The 17,444-nt window shown below is 41.7% G+C and overlaps 1 protein-coding gene across 3 annotated transcripts in view; it reads right to left on the bottom strand.

Moving 5' to 3' along the window:
• Positions 1 to 246: 246 nt before the first annotated feature.
• prickle3 (prickle homolog 3) overlaps positions 247 to 17,444 on the bottom strand; it is a 33,000-nt gene continuing 15,802 nt past the window's right edge. Inside the window, exons 1-10 of one of the 3 annotated variants that reach the window (XM_047347140.1) lie at positions 12,320 to 12,425; positions 7,969 to 8,152; positions 7,642 to 7,755; positions 6,178 to 6,315; positions 5,671 to 5,874; positions 4,981 to 5,167; positions 2,938 to 3,264; positions 2,553 to 2,858; positions 1,494 to 1,847; positions 247 to 1,415 (exon numbers count right to left, since the gene is read on the bottom strand). In XM_047347140.1, the coding sequence (XP_047203096.1) occupies positions 955 to 1,415; positions 1,494 to 1,847; positions 2,553 to 2,858; positions 2,938 to 3,264; positions 4,981 to 5,167; positions 5,671 to 5,874; positions 6,178 to 6,315; positions 7,642 to 7,755; positions 7,969 to 8,152; positions 12,320 to 12,351 (2,307 nt within the window). In that variant the 5' untranslated portion in view covers positions 12,352 to 12,425 and the 3' untranslated portion in view covers positions 247 to 954. Of the gene's footprint in view, positions 1,416 to 1,493; positions 1,848 to 2,552; positions 2,859 to 2,937; positions 3,265 to 4,980; positions 5,168 to 5,670; positions 5,875 to 6,177; positions 6,316 to 7,641; positions 7,756 to 7,968; positions 8,153 to 12,319; positions 12,426 to 17,444 lie in introns of those variants that run through there. The other 2 variants (XM_047347059.1, XM_047347223.1) reach the window with 2 other exon arrangements.

The raw sequence follows: 17,444 nt of genomic DNA, 5'->3' as shown, positions 1-17,444 counted from the left end.
ACTGCTGTTCACGAACGCTCTCCATCCAACCTCACTGAGCTCCAGCTGTTTTGCAAGGAAGAATGGGCAAGAATTTCAGTCTCTCGATGTGCAAAACTGATAGAGACAAACCCCAAGCGACTTGCAGCTGTAATTGCAGCAAAGGGTGGCGCTACAAAGTATTAACACAAGGGGGCCGAATAATATTGCATGCCCCACTTTTCAGTTTTTTATTTGTTAAACAAGTTTGACACATCCAATAAATTTCATTGTGTCCCACTTCTTGATTCTTCACAAAAAACTAGAATTTTATATCTTTATGTTTGAAGCCTGAAATGTGGCAAGAGGTTGACCAGTTCAAGGGGGACGAGTACTTTCGCAAGACACTGTACTAATAGACAACATATTGTTTTATCTATTTATGGGTAGAGTTTTGTTTTTTCTCTTGATGTTTTTGGCATTAATGCTTGTTACCACAATCTATTCTGAAGAAAATCTCAACACTCCCCCCTTGATTAGTGGCTCTGGCCCCAACATTGGGAACCACTGATATATAATGATGATGCAAAGAGAAATGGCCAAAGATTTCTTTCTGTGTGTTCAACCATGTGAAATAGAAGAAGACTGTCATGTTGGCAAAGCAGCTTAAACAATAACTGTGCCACTGGTGAGTTTATTCAAAACAATAAGGAAAGGAACTTTTTTCACTACTGACTAAATTAACTCAAATTTAAAGCTGCGTTTGTTTACATTTGTTTTGTTTGAGGTTATGCTGCTTCAATAAAAGATGAACTTATTTAAAGGCTTCTGCACTGTATGTAATATCTCCACGTCCCATAAACACCAACACCACAAACATGAGGTATGGTAGAGAGGTATAATGTGCTTCTCTCAGTGTGTTAGGAATGAAAGCCGTGGTTTGACACTACGCCACCATCAGAAACCAGAGCAAATACCTTTTGGATTTTTCAGCACTCAGGAGACGGCACAGTTTTTATCTTTGTCTTTTGCATTTTGACTGAGAGCTCGTCTCCTCCTTATGCTGCCTCTCAGACCCCGGTCTCTCTGCACCTCCAGGCCCTCCTCTGCCCTCCTGGATTGGCCCTCCTCAGGCTGCTGCTGCCGAAGCTGCGGGGGCAGTGGGATTCGCTGTCCCAGGAAGAAGCCCTCCTCCTCTGACTCTGAGGACGAAGAGCAGGTGGAACAGGAGTCCTCGTGTTTGTAGGATCCGTGTTGGAGGCTAAGGGAGGGGATGCTGCAGGAGTTGTGTCCATCTCTCTCTTTCTCACCTCTCAGGTCCAGAGTGTCCAGTCGAGGCCTTTCAGGCCGTGAGCTTCGGAGGCGCCTTTCTGAACCTGAATGGAGAACGGGGTGAGAGGAGGTACGGGAGCAGCCCCATCCACGCCTCAGGTGACGGTGATGACATGAAGAGCCATCTAATTGGGAAAAAGTGAAAATTATGCAGAAGCAACTTGACTCACTGAACACACAGACCCATGGGGGATTCTGCTTACCCAATAGATCCATCTGTGGTGGAATGCCTTTCTGAAGATACAACCTGCTTCCAAAACCACCCTCCTCACCATCATCGTCACCCTGCTTGTTTTCCACACTGACTTGAAGCATCTCCTCCTCATTGTCATCCTCCTCATCCTCATCGTCTTCTACAGAATAGCTGCTGCTGATTGGTTCCCTGAAGCTGACTCTAGCTTGGCCGCTGCGTGTCAGTGGAGGGGGAGAGTCAGGGGGCTGGTCCTTTAGGTGGGATTGGGTCAGAGGGGCTGAATCTTGTGGCATCAGGTCCCGGGACTTAATGGGAAGAGGAGGTGGGAGGATGGGGGAGCTGTTTGATGAGGGGGGAGGCGTGTCTGAGGAGCAAAAAAGGAATAACCAGAGAATTAACTGAAGTAAAGAGACGTCAAATTACTTTTTTTTAAACAGGATATCATGTACAGTGCTGGGAACATGTTTTTGCTCAGCCGGTTTAAGGTCATGCCACAGCATCTCAGTCAGATTCAACTTTGGACTTTGACTAAGCCATTCCAAAACCTTTTCTTGAGCCATTCAGAGGTGGATTTGCTGGTCTGCTTTGGATCATTGTCCCTGTTGCATAACCGAAATGAGTTGATCATTACATCATGAACTCATGGCTGGACATCTTCCTGCAGGACTTTCTGGTAGAGCATAGTTCATGGTTCCACCAGTTGCAGTAAGTCCTCCAGGTCCTGAAGAAGCAAAGTAAACTAAATAATTTTTGCCCCGTCCTTTTCTTATTGTTGATTCAGGAACACTAACCCAGACTACCCAAACCTATAAGATCATCCTAGACATTAGTGTCGGCTCACATATAATTTTCCCATCAGTTTTCAATTTTCTATTATTAATGATATCAGTAGGTACTAAAACTGTCGATGGACCCGAACAACTCTTGACTCTCTTGGGTTTCTGCAGTCCTTTAGATGTTCTGAGTTCTTTTATTACCTCCTGGATGCAGGGATAGATAATTCTGTCAGGCCAGCAACTCCTGGGAAGAAGTTTAATACTTTTCACTGTACTGTAGGGGGTTCTATTACCTTGCATTGCCTGATTTGTCTTTTCCACCCAGTTCCTGCAGTCTTTGTTGGTGGAAGTTCCTTTTGAGTTAGGACCAGTTACTCCAGTTTTTCCATTCAGCTCTCCTTGCAACTGAAAACTAGTGCCTGAGGGCTTGACACTACTGTCCCCTGGCACCAGACTGTAATGTGGAACATCAATGGGCCAGGACAGTCCTAAGCCGTTTCCTAGATGAATGTGGGGCAGAGGTGAGTAGGAGCCTCTTGGATAAGGATGGTGACTGAGTGATGGAACTCCATTCTGAACTGGAGCACCACAGTGAAGATCTGAAAGAAGCATATCACAAAAATATTGGACAAAATAAGTCATCCGCCAATACTTTAATACCCAGTCACTCATAGTCACCTCTGTTTTCCACTGCAGTATGAATGCAGTCCTGTGCAGGAGTGTGTTTGATGCCCTCTTGTGGCTGCAGAGGGGAACCACAGCGCAGCCTCTCTGGTGTCCCCAACCGCCTGCTGTGATGGGGAGATCTGCTCTGCAGCGCCGAGTCACAGGAGTCCGAGTTATTGGGATCCTCACCCAGCGAGCAGGACCTGGAGCAGAAGATGAGCCCCCCACGTGGCAGGAAGGGACGACCGAGCAGAGGCAGCCGACAGCGGGCGCAGCAGAAACACGACTCCACTGCGTGCCAGTGCTGACCTTCGTACGTCATCTGGCCTTGGTCAATGCCTGAGGAGGGACATTTTTCTGATTATCTGCAGTATTGGTCATTAGTTCCTTGAAAAACGACTTTCTGATACAACAGTAAATTATTTTTATAAGGTTTTACAGTAGGCTGCTGGTCATGTCACCAATTCACCTTTTCATTCGTTTCGGGTTCTGTTTGTCTGTTTGGACCAGGACGGATGTTTTGCACTGACTTTGACTTTAAATAATTCTCAATATTCAGTATTTCTCTGGATGTTAGATCAGCTCCACATCAAAAAATAAAGAAGTTTCGATTTCCCATATCACGGCTGATTCTTTAAAGTACAGTTATTAGTTATTTAATTCATTTATTCTGTTTGTAAAAACAAGCTCAAACAGCAGTATCTTAAACAACATTGATAATGGCTAAGTTTAGGAACCACAGGTCCAGTTCATAACCCTGATGTAGGGAGAGCTAGAGGTTGTCCTTGTTTGACTTTCCAGCGAGTTTTGTGTTTTCAGACAGAATTTTAAAACCAAATCATCGATGTATAAAAGGTTATCAGAGGTCCCACACATTTTGCATTCATACAAAAATGAAATATGTTCTCAGACTCCAATTTCTAAATTAGATTCACTGCATTTTAAAACATTTTGGTGATTTGAGAACAAAGTATTTACCTTGAACCTGCTTAAGTAGATGTGTCTTATCTGTAGGTCACAAAAATAATGAAACATGCTGAATTTCACCGCTTTTTATGGCATCTGGACTGCCTTATATCACCTTGTCTGGTCGCTCATATTTCAAGTCAAGTTGAGTCAAGTGAGCCATCTATATCTCCTGGATTTGTCGAATAGAGAATGGAGTAGACCAGCAGTCCGCGACCCTAGTGTCCTACATGTGATGGATGCACTCCTCCCCCAGCACACCTGATTCCAGTAACTGCTGTACCACCTCAGCATGCCACCAAGTTCTGCAGAAACCACTAAATGACCCGTTCAGTTAAATCTGTCATGTGGCAACCAGGAATCATCTAAAACGTGAAGGACAGTAGTCTTAGAATATCTGCAGACACTTTAAAGCTCAGTTTGTGACCTTTGGTACCTTTATTTTGTTTATAAAACAAAAACAATTCTTAAACATAGCCGTTTTAGCTTTTTTACCCATTTTAAGAACCACATATTTAAAACAGTCTAGAAACCGCAGTTTGGGGTTTTAAACGAGTGTCCATTCAGTCAGTGTGTCGAAACCAAAATACTGATGGATTGACTGTTAAAATCAAGAAAGGATTTGGGAAAACAAAAAGAAAATATTTTAAATGAATATAAATGAATGTTTAAACCACCCTGTTTTCTAAGCATTATTGGACTTTTTCCCTTAGAAAATGAAAGGATAAAATACTTTAAAAAATCTAAGATTTTCCATACCAGATTAACCAGTTAATGTGCTGTGATCACAGGTTATAATTGCTCATGTTTCATAAGAGTCAACTGGCCCAAACTGGAATCAGAGCCAAACTCAATGTAAATAAGGTGTAATAAAAGGTTTTCAGAGAATAATATACAGTTATACTAAATTACACAAGAAACATGAGCCCTTTTAAACCTATATTTTTTAAAAATAACTACAAAAAACAAAATTATACGGAACGGTTTAAGTACACGGGTTAAAAATGGTTGTTTAGGTGAACAAAAAGGAAACAGGAAGTGAAAAATGGCAACGCGTGAGAATGAAAACTGCAAAGAGGCAATTAGTACCTATTGTCTCTCCGCAAGTATCACAGTACTCTGCGTACAGGGATTCATAGCAGGAGCAGCAGTAGGGTCTGCTTTCTCTCATGATGTAGCGCTGACCGCCAAGTGCTGCCTCACACTCAAAGCAGCAGAAGTGCTTCATGTGCCAGAACCTTCCTTCAGCCTCCGTACACTCGTCTGCTAGAATGATCTAGAGTAAAGAGTTAGAAGAGTCACGCTATGGATGCAGAAGTAAACAAACAAATACTGTCAATTTGGGTAAGTAAATAAAAAAAAAAGAGAAATGGATTGCAACCTGCTGCCTTCTGGTTGAGAGCTTAGCCTAAAGAACCCCCGTGGGTCAGATCCTTTAGTAAACCCCCACAACTAATCTCTTAAATCACAGCGAGAGGCCAGGCAAAAAAGAAAGAGACTAATAGAAAAAAAAACTATAAATAGATGTAATAAATAAACAGAGATTAGGTTGATTAATTAGATTTATGATTAATATGGAGATAAATGAAAGCAAAAATCGATTGAGGTTGATAAAATCTATTATTTCTTTTCATTTCAACAAAGAAAAAGTCTTGTGTAAAATTCATAAAGGCCACGTTATAAGTATGTTTCTTTATTTTCTGCCTTCTGCCTCCCAAACACAAAGAGTAAAGATCTGCTGCAGAACAAGAAAGAAAAAGGTTTTGGTGGGACAGTCACCTCGTCGCAGGCCTGGCAGCGGGGCTTCAGCCTCTCAGCGTGATGCCGCCCGCAGAAGATCTGTCCGTCCTGGAAGAAGTAGATCAGGTCGACCAGCAGCTCGCTGCAGGACGAGCACTGGAAACATTGGGGGTGCCAGCAGCTGCCGTGACCAGCCCGACTGGCAAACACAGCTATGTCTCCACCGCAGATCTGCCTGCCACACTGGAAAAATAGACGTGGTTGGTTCGGGGTGTGGTGCAGAGGGAAGGAAGTGAGGTGGTGTATCCTTTAACAAATGATGAAAACTCCTACAGCCCTGTGATCATTAACTCTGGTGATGCAGCCTTGAAGCTATACCTGCACCTACATGCATCTACACTTAATGTCAGCTTACAGAGCCCTGATACATTTAAATAAGCCTTCACTTCTGTGCATTAATGCTAGAATAGGAAAGTTTGGGCTTCATATAGTCCTCATTATGAAAAATTATAATTTAAAAAAAATTCAGATATAAATATTCAGCACCTGCTGGCAGATGGCTCCGGTCATGGTAACAGGAAAAGGTCTGACGACGCCTCTGCCCAAATTATCTCGTTTTCTCTGCTGGCTGAACACACGCAGCTCTTTTTTCTCCTCCTCATCCAAAGAGTTGCAGTACTGAGGCTGCAAGAAAACAGATTGTTGTAATAAATTCACAGGTTTCTGACACATTTTATGTAAAAATCCTAAAGTTTTACAGACTGAGTTCTCTGTGTTGTTTTGGCCCATTTTTAAAGTCAGCCAGTCAGTCATTTTCTACCGCTTATTCCATAGTGGGTCGTGGGGGAGCTGGTGCCTATCTCCAGCAGTCTATGGGCGAGAGACAGGGTACACCCTGGACAGGTCGCCAGTCCATCGCAGGGCAACACACAAACAACCAAGCACACACTCATTCATACACCTAAGGGCAATTTAGAGTTACCAATTAACCTAACAGGCATGTCTTTGGACTGTGGGAGGAAGCCGGAGTACCCGGTGAGAACCCACGCATGCACGGGGAGAACATGCAAACTCCAAGCAGAAAGACCCCCGGTCGGGAATCAAACCCAGGACCTTCTTGCTGCAAGGCAACAGTGCTACCAACTGCACCACCGTGCAGCCCATTTTTTAAAGTGTAAATACAAAATTTCAGATATTTCTACAGCGGTCAGGCTTTAGATACGAACACTGAAAAAACCCCAGAGAGGAAGAAAGGTTGTAGGAGGGAGAGAGGGAGGAAGGACACACAGACCGGGCAGATGAATGGATGCATGGATGGATGGGAAACAGATGGATGGATGGGAAACAGATGGATGGATGGATGGATGGATGGGAAACAGATGGATGGATGGGAAACAGATGGATGGATGGATGGATGGGAAACAGATGGATGGATGGATGGGAAACAGATGGATGGATGGATGGATGGAAAACAGATGGATGGATGGATGGATGGGAAACAGATGGATGGATGGATGGATGGGAAACAGATGGATGGATGGATGGATGGAAAACAGATGGATGGATGGATGGATGGGAAACAGATGGATGGATGGATGGATGGGAAACGGATGGATGGATGGATGGATGGGAAACAAACAGATGGATGGATGGATGGGAAACAGATGGATGGATGGATGGGAAACAGATGGATGGATGGATGGATGGGAAACGGATGGATGGATGGGAAACAAACAGATGGATTAATGGATGGATGGGAAACAGATGGATGGATGGATGGGAAACAAACAGATGGATTAATGGATGGATGGATGTTCCTTTTAGAAGATGTAACAGGGAATAACGTTTGGAAACATATTTTTCATACTTATTCAGACCTTTTTTCCAGACCAAGTCCCTGAATTTAGACTCAAGTTTGAGCATCAAGGCTGATACTTTAACTCCATACCCATTACTCTCATGATGAAGCGAGCATCTTTCCCCTCTAATAATAGGTTGGAGTTATGTTACCTCACTGTCATGGGCTGGAAGCTGGTGCAGCAGCTGTTTGATCCTGTATCTCTCTCCTGGACTGTTCACATAAGGCACCCTGTCTTCTGGCAAGCAGCTAAAATACTGGTACACCTGCATCAGAAGACAAGTATGTTCACAAAAAGGCAGAAATGAGAGACTACGAGCAGCAGTTTATCTAGCTGCACAGCAATTTATTCAATTACTGACTATCAAATCATTTGGGTTTGTGTATGAACACGTCCAAGTCAAAGAGAGGATCCTTTATGAGTGTGCAAGTCTAATTTATATCTTGACTCTGGGGCTGTTCAGCAGTCTGTCTCTGACCTGTTCAGGCTTGAGCCCAGGTGGGACCCAAGCGTATTCCTCTGAGGCGCATCCCGAGTCGTCGTCAGAGATGGAGTGTCTCTGGAAGTCCGACACCAGCTTCGTCATCATCTTTTCCAGCTGCCCTGGCACCAATCGCACTGCGTGCTCCTCTCGCACACACTTACAGTGCACGCAGATCTTTCTGGGGAGACAGAGACAGACTTGGGCGTCATCCCTCGGGACTTCAGAACTGATTTACAGCAAAAGCAACAACTGATAGGATCTCAAACGTGGATTCTCCAGGTGCACCAAGCACTGACATGCAAGAAGCAACGTTTTGAACTCGCAACAGCACTTATATTCGGCATTTGTCAGTTCCTTTCTTCTCAGGAGAAACAGGAAGAGCAATAAAATAGTATTTCTGCTCTACGGATCAGGATTAAACCTTTCCACATCTTGTTGCGTAACTACCACATCAAGAAAGGCTAGAATTTTATGAAAATAGACAAAATTAGCATTATGATCGTGAAGTGGAAGGCAGAGAATACATACTTTCTTTTTTACAAGTTTTAATAGTGTGGCGTGCATTTGTATTCATCCTCCATGAGTCAATATTTACTAGAATCACAGCTACACGTATTTTCAGGTATACCTCTAACAGTTTTGCACATCAAGAAACTGACATTTTTGCTAACTTTCTTCTCTGCTGAAGAAGAGCATCCCCGCAGCACCATGCAACCACCACCATGTTTCACAGTAGGGTCGCTGTGTTTCAGAGCATGGTTCAATTTCAGTTTTCCACCTCAGAAAGTGTTTTACGTGTAGGCCAAATAGTTCAGTTATGTTCTCATCTGACCAGAGCACTTCTTCCACATGTTCGCTGTGTCTACCACAGACCCTGCAAATAAAATAGAATAGAAATATCTCTCAGTTAAAGTAACCTGTCAGTTATTGGTAAATTTTCAGCTGTGCAATAGTCTCTTTTCATATTTTGCATGACTGGTTCAAAGTTTGAGTTATTATTTTATAAGCTAACTCCTCTTTAGACTTGGTCTTTGTGATAACAAACCTCCGAGGCCTTCAAAGAACAGCTGGAGTCATACTAAGATCAACCAGCATACAGGTGGACTCTCATTTCTTCTGTCTTCTGAGGAGTATTTGTTGCACTGGATTTTATTTAGGAGTATCAGAAAAAAGGGGTGTGAATACATGTGCATGCCACACCTTTCAGACTTTTGTTTGTAGAAACAACTTTCCTTCAACTTTACAATTATGTGCTACTTTGCACCGTTTTTCTTTCTGACATAAAATCCCAGTAAAACACATTAAAGTTTGAGGTTGTAACTGACGAAAAAAGAAACTTGTGTGAATGCGTTTGCAAGCCACTGTATTTGTTCAGGCTGGTACAAAGTAAGACTCATAAAGATAAAGCTTTACTCCTAGTTGCTAAAACACAGCAAAACAAAAGGACTCAGTAAGTAATAACAGTTTCACATCACAGTCATATGTCACTCCCACTGCTTTCAACCGTATAATTTACGAAGGCACCAAGCAGGAGAAATTACATCACAAATCAGCCCCCAAGCACTTTTTTCAGGCTGACTAAACTAGACCTCCTGCTGTCAGAACACAACTGCTGTCTCTGCATGATAAGCAAATCTTTAAAGAACACAATATCCAGATAATTTACAGAAACCTCTGATGGGTTCATGGCCTCCTCACCCTGACATGTTGCAGACTCTGCATCAGGACCAGCACATCTCTGCCAAGCAAGCAACAGAACGAGGTCACTGACATAGACTGTCAATCTGGGACAGTCAGGAGAGGGAGGTGAAGATAGGAGCATTAATCTCCCTCTGCCTCGTATTACAACCATCCTGTCCTTAGACTACATCACATTCAATCTGGAGGAGGGTGTTACTGTGTGCTTGTGTGTGGGACCAGTGGAGTCAGAATAAAGCGCCCAGGGCTGAAAGCGAAGCGTGGGTGTGACAATGTGTCCATACGCAGCTTCTACTTTACGTGTACATTTCTGTTGTGATTGCATAACAGCTTGCCAGCTGGTACTTGTGTCTCAAGTTCGTGCGGCACAAAGCTGCTTTACATGAGCACCCAACCCCCAAGGAACCAAAAAACTTGTGCACCCAAACACAACCACTGGTCATCTGCAGATTATTACTTCTCTAATCAATGGATTTATTTAAAATAAGCTCTTTTTGAGATGCTAGCGACTGCTAGTAAGAACTGGATATCAGTGGAAATGTGCTCCTTTATTTTACCCATCACAATTTAATCACTGAGAAGTTGAAAAAGGTATTAATATGGGTCCCCGCTGTTTTCCTGTGGCACTATATGCTGGTAAGCAGCAGCAAAAGACGTTTTCCAGGTATCACCATTCTGTCAAGATATCAAACATTACCATAACACAAGCTGAACTTTGTTGTAGTGACCCGAATCGGACGTTTCTTATCCAGAAAGTCTTGTTTATATGGTCTTCCACCAGAATACCACATAAAGTCACTCATACCTAAAAATGTGTTGCAGTGGTCCTGAATGAGAATAAAGTCCATTTTGGGACTGAGTAAGTTGCTTTTTGCAGTGATGTATGCTCCATGCACAGTCTATGTGTGCCCCCAAGTGTTAAGCTGATTATTAGCTAAAACAAACAGGAAAGTCCTCTGGTGTGACAGAAAACCCAAGCATCTGATATGCTGAGATAAGTTTTAGGTCCGTTAAGGTGACCCAAATTATTTCTATTTGCTAAAATCCAAAATAATGAGAGAGAGAATTTTTAATAACTTTCTTCTTATCCAGAAGTTTACATAATTCCCTTAGTATTTGGTAGAACTGCCTTAAAAACAGTATTATGAGGCTTAAAACACCTACGCAACATGATGCTGCCACCCCCGTACTTCACAACTATGCTAGCTTTCCCCTTTTCCCACGAAATGTCATAAAGATCATTATGGTCTAACACTTTTATTTCACCTTCAACAGACCACAGGGTGTCTCCAGGAAGTAAGGTATTTGTCCCTGAGTGCATTTGCAAAGTGTATTCTTTGTTTTATAAGTAGCTTTTCAAGTAATGACTTATTCCTGCCTGAACGTCCCTTGAGCCCACGTTGGTACAGGACTTGTTCCACTGTGGATAGTTACACTCTCCAACCAGCTTCAGCCAACATTTTCACGAGGCTGTTTGCTTTTGTTCTGGGGTTGATGTGCACCTTTTCACCAACACACATGTATCACTGGGACACAGAAACAGCCTCCTTGCTGAGTGGTTTGATGGCTGGACATTGTCTTGCTGTTTAGACTTGTACATATTTGTATGAACAGGTAAATGTGGCGCCTTCAGGCATCTGGAAATTCTACCCAGAGTACGTTTCCTGATATATTCCCTCATTTCTTCCATAATGTCACACAAGGAAGCAGTGTGCTGGACTTGTTGTCTCAAGTAAACTCAAATGTTGTGAATTAACAAATAAGAAGCTTGCAACGCCATGACATCGTCATCTGTGCTTTCCGAACATATAGTAAACTCAGTGTATGTAAAGTTTTGACTTGGGAGAAAGTTAAAAAAAGTTCATTCATTTCTCTGGCATGCAACAAAAAGAAAATCCTAACAGAATCCTAACAGTCCAGCAAAAGACAAAGTTTCATATCAGACAGTAAAGAAACGTTATCTGTCTTTTCATTAAGTGTATGTAAATATTTGGTTTCAACCGTATTTCAACTGTAAAAAAACTAAACAAAAAAAAATCCCACTTCTTCACAGCACTGCAGGAACTAACTAGATTCACCAACCAGTTGTTCACAGACTGGACTTGGCCGATCTTACCTTCATCAGCTCGAATAAATGTATGAAAGCTCAAATGTAGCAACATCCTAATATTTGTCCTATTTCTTAAATGTTCAAAAGAAAAAAAATAATAAAAGCATCAACCAACAACATTTGCACAGCACTTTTCTGGGTTCAGCAAAAATAGATGTATGTTACACAAATACCTATTAATGCATAAATGGGAATACTGTCTTAATTCCTTCATTTTGTGAATTTACAACTAATGCATCTTTAAAACAAATCACAGCACATTTTATTTCTCATTAATGTGTTGCAGTCTGAATTGGTTAAAAAACTAAATTGGCAGGTAAGGCTTTAAAGAAAATCAGACAATGATGGTATTGGACTGGAAAGACCTGATTGGCGCATCTCTAAGAATAATAATCTTCACATTAAAATTGATTTTCCTTCCCTAGTCTTAGTGGACAATATCTCCACTTGGTCGTCATATTTAACAAAGTTTTAAAAGGTAACAAAATTATAATTATAACTACGGTGTTATTCAGCAAAGTTGGATTTCTTAGTTACCTTCTGTGATAATCATTGCCAGTTAGTCCCATTCAGCGCGTCGATGCCGTCCATCCAGACTTCTAAACTCCTGATAATTAAAACTCTTGGGCTTTCAGTTCCTGTTTCCTAACAGCCTGTCAGTCAGAGGAGGACACTACGGCAACTCCTTTCCATGTGTGATCATCTCTGTGTGAGCGCCTCCCTTTTTACAGTCCCCACCAAGCGCTGACTCCCACCCTCCTCGGTCCCGAGTGGGAGAGCAAACAAATGGCTCTGACTCACCAGATACAACCACACATGCCACCCAAAACACAAACAGATCGCAACTTTCTATGAGCTGAAGATATATTACAAACTGATTTAAAAAGAAAAAAACTCAACTAAGCAAACAGCTGGAGTTTCTACATATTTACAATAAGCCTCGAAATGTATAGTGGCATAACAAGATAGTAGAGTGCAATCGCTGTGTTTTATCTGTTGTAACTAAACTGCTGCAGCTGATTCACAACAGATGGACGACTGTAGCTCCGGTGCCGTTATTAATCATACAAATAAGTTCTGCAGATTTTGAGCCTATGAGCAATGCCGTCCTGTTGGGCATCTGTCACATTATGAGATCAAGATGAGCACACATGACAATAAAATGTCTCTGGAGAAATTTTAATCAGCGCGACTTTCAGCCTCTGGAAAGTCACGACGAATCTCTGATCAGACCTCCCTTCCCTGAGGACTGAAAACAGCTCTGAGATCATGTAAAGCAACACATTCATGCTTCTTCGCTGTGAAGGTCAGCTTTTTAATGTAGTACAGTAACGTGGACACAATTTAAACAGATGGTCAAAACAAATGTACGTCACCTGAACCAATGCCCTGGCCATGTTTCCGGCTAATCAACTATCAAATTAATTATGTTGAAGATATTAATAAATAAAACTAATTTTAGGGACTGAGGCACTATACTGAAGTTCAGCTAACTTTGACCATATCCTGGGCATTATTATAATCACTATATCAGTTGGTAAACAGTTATACAATCAGTACATCCAGCGTAGCAGCTATATAATAATCCTCTGTGTGATAATCTATAATTGAGACAAACTGCAGGAGGGACGATAGTAGATCTGGCTCCCAACAGATGGGCCTTGCCCAATAACTCCCTGCCACTAATAAGGGACTGAGTAATTGCCACATGGCTGCTGAAACTAATAGCTACTGGTGGCTTTGATCACGCTTGAAGCATGGTGGGGGACCTGTGGGTCAGGAGTAACTCAATTCACTTTCCGCTGGGCAGCGGAAGCACCATCTGCCCCCCACTTCAGATTAAGATGTGTCTGAAAAAGCCCGGGATGAAGATGGATCACTTCCCGCTCAGCGAGCATCAGCAGCTGAGACTGTGGTCTCTTGGATTATCTTCTCTATCAGTGAAGGTGTGACTCTCAATTGGTTATTAGGGAGGATGCAATTAGAACCAGACTCTGAGGTCCTAAAAACTGACCCCCATAAATCACAATCACTTAATCACATTTATGTTGCTTATTCTGTAGGATCAGTTATGTCTAAACAGGACATTTGTCTCCGTCATCTTACCTTAAAGTAATTCCTAATCTGTCTGTAATGCATAATGAAACAAAGTAAACAAAAAGTGCATCAAGTTAAACCTGCACAGATTAAACAGATCAATAAGGACAAAGACTGGAGGTGGAACGTAAACTACCTCAGAACGCTTTTATTTTTCACCTGACAAATGTAAACATATCTCAGCCTTTTATTTACATTAAGTACACATTTTTGTGCCTCGGTTTTTATTTCTTTATTCCCAAGTGACTCAAACTCCTTGATCTGTACTAAAGAAATAAAAACATGGAATAAATCTGCTTTATGGGGCAATTAATGATTGAACCTAATTTAATAAAGTACACCCCTTGAAATTATTCAGATTTTGATACAAGTGCATAATTCTTAAGAGGAAGAAAAATTAAACTTTGTTTTCATTTTTCTGCCAAGTAAAAATCTGTAATGTTTGGTGTGCAACTGTGCATTTCTACTCAGCCCCCTGGGTGAATAGTTTGTGAAGCCTCCTTTCACTGCAGTTGCAGCTACAATTATTTTGGGGTACATCTCTAACAGAGTTGCACATCTAGAAACTAAATGTTTTGCCCATTTTTCTTTCCAAACTACCTCAAGCTGTCATGATTTGTAGATGTTTGGGGTTTTGGTTTTCCTCTGGTTTTGCTTTCTTACTCCTTGTTTTGTCTTATGTTTTGTTGCATCGGTTAGATATTTCCTTTGGGTTTTATTTTACTTCCACGCAGTTTCCATTCATGTTTATCTCTCAGCTGCCCAGCTGTTAAGCTCATTCAGTCCAGCGGCTGCCTGCTTATCAGACTTATGTTTTCAACCTGTTCTCCATGCTATTTATGCTTCCCATTTCTCATTGCTCCTCCCTGGTTTATACTGTTTGCTCTCCTGGTTCATGACTGTTTCTGCTCATCCCTGGCCAGCTCATATCCATACCTGTTCTTGCCATTGGTTCATGCTTCATTCACCTCACCTTCATTTTGTTCTTATTTTTATTAAATCTTTTCTACTCCCCCGTGCTGCTCCTGCCTGCTTGTCTGCATTTGGGCCCACAACAAGAAGTTCTTGACACGAGCTCAGTCCGATTGGACAGAGAGTGTCTCTGAACATCAGTTTTCAAATCTTGCCAAAGGTCTTCTATTAGATTTAGGTTTGTACTTTGACTGGGCCATCCTATCACATGGATATGCTTTGATCTAAACTGTTCCACTGTAACTCAGGCTGTATGTTCAGGGTTTTGTCTTGCTGGAAGGTGACCTCTCCTCCAGTCTCAGTCTAGTGCAGCCCCCCAGTTTTCTTCCAGGAATTTCCTGTATTGAGCTCAATCCATCTCATAATCAACTCTGACAAGCTCCCTTCCCCAGTTGAAGAAATGTATCCCCAGAGCATGATGCTGCCACCACCTTGTGTCACTGTGGGGAATGGTGTGTTTTCCTCTACACACGTCATTCTGAATCAAGGCAAAACGTTTCATTTGTTGTCATCTGACCAGGGCACCTCCTACATGTTAATCGGCTTGGTCTACTTCATGTCTTATGGCAAACTTTAAATTGCACTTCTTGGGTCGTCTTTCAAAACAGCACTTTGAGTGCCTTGTTACTGAAAAGCGCTGTATAAATAAACTTGACTTGACTGCAACAAGGGCTTCCTGCTTACTACTTTTCTATAAAGGCCCGATTTGTGGAGTGCAAAACTAATGGTTGTCTTGTTGGCATATTCTCCCACCTGAGCTATGGATCTCTGCAGCTCCTCCATATTTACCACTCATCTCTCGGGTTGACTCTTTTTCTGTTGAAAGCTCTCCTCACCCAGTCTGTCTGTTTAGAAGGACAGCTTAGTGGTTGTGCTATACTCATTTACATTTTTGATTATAAACAGAACTATGACCCATACGGTCTTTTATAACCTCATCCTGCTTTAAACTTCTCCTCAGCGTTCTCTCTGACCTGTCGGCTGTGTTCCTTGGTCTTAATGATGCTGTTTGTTCATCAGTTTACTCTCAGAAACCTTCACAGAGCAGCTGGATTTATACTGGGGTTAAATTTTACACAAGTGGGCTCTATTTTCTGATTAGGAGACTTCTAAAGGTAGCTGCTTACACTGGATTGTATTTAGGAGTATCAGATTAAAAGGAGCTGGCACTTTCAGACTTTATTGGAAAATGTTTTTAAAAAACATTTCATCATTTTCATTCTAATTCAGAATTATGCACAACTTTGAGTTGATTGATTGCTTTTTGAAGTATCTTAAGGAAATGCATTTAGGTTTTCTTGTTGTAACATGAAAAAAAATGTAATTTGAAGGGGTATAAACTGTGAACTCAAAATAAAAAACAAAAGTCTAGTCTGCTGAGGAAAAGTTGGACTGAAAGGGGGAAAGCAGAGAGGCAGAGGGAGGTAATCTTATTAATGTGACTGACAGGATCAGATTGCCCACAGACCCAACCAGCTGGACACACATTGAAGGAGCAAGAAAAGACGTCTCAAGGAAAACAACCCAAGAACGTCACATATGGTACATAATTACAGGTCTGGATTGACTCTGACCATGTCAAAGAGGTACAATGAATTACAGTAAATAGGTACAATATAGTGCAAAGGTTTCAGGCCATCTCTATTTTCTGTTGCTTGCAGTCACATTGTCTTGATGTTTTAAAGGTTATTTTGGTCGGGTCTTTGCTTGTTTTTTCCCGTTTCAGATATGGTTCACAGTTGTTTCAAAGCTTTTTTTCCATCCTGACACATTTAATTTAGATCTCCAGTGTCTCTTTTTTAAACACATGCTGCATAATATTCCAGGTACAAAGCCTGGAGGAAAAAAAACAAGAGCGCAACAAAAGCCCAAAGTCGTACCACTGATTAAGACCACACACTGAAAACTTGTGTAGATTAAAGTATTCAGGTGCCTCTTTCTAAAAGTGGCTTGAATCCCATAATTCATAGCCCAAACAGAAAGGTTATTAAAAGAATCCGGTCAGCCAACAAGACAGTTATTCATCTTGTGCCGGTCTGACCTTGACTTGTGCTCCAGGTGATCACTTAGAAGACTTGCTTGAAAAGTCAAGGGTCTCGAACCTTACAGGCCTCCAGGTGAGAAGACATGAGGTGGGATGTCATTTTAAGCATGACAAATGATGAATACAACAAAGGCTGAGGTCTGGAGATCAAATTGCTGCAGCTTTGACATACAGCTCATTTAGTAGGAGGATCACTGCTGCTCTGACATATTTCTTATCCATGTGTAGGTATAGGTTATTCAAACAAACCGCAGCTGCAGCTGATGGGATGACCAGGCATAAGGATACTGATTATATTTAGGTAATCCAAATTATTTATGACAGCAGATACAACTGGGATCATTGACTGCATCATGTTTGATGAAAGCTACAGGCACATTTCAGTGAAAATGTTGCTTATGTGACAGGCAATGAAGAAAACAAATGAGAGTTACACTTTTAAGATACAAAATCTTCATATCATCATGGTTACAAACAAAAGTAAACCCCTACCCACTTAATTTTAGTTTTATGTTCTATTACAAGGTTTTTAAATGGTTTAAATCTAAC

Source organism: Girardinichthys multiradiatus, chromosome 1 (genome assembly GCF_021462225.1).
Source record: "Girardinichthys multiradiatus isolate DD_20200921_A chromosome 1, DD_fGirMul_XY1, whole genome shotgun sequence".
NCBI classification, from domain to species: domain Eukaryota; kingdom Metazoa; phylum Chordata; class Actinopteri; order Cyprinodontiformes; family Goodeidae; genus Girardinichthys; species Girardinichthys multiradiatus.
This window is presented reverse-complemented; position numbering and strand designations above follow the sequence as displayed.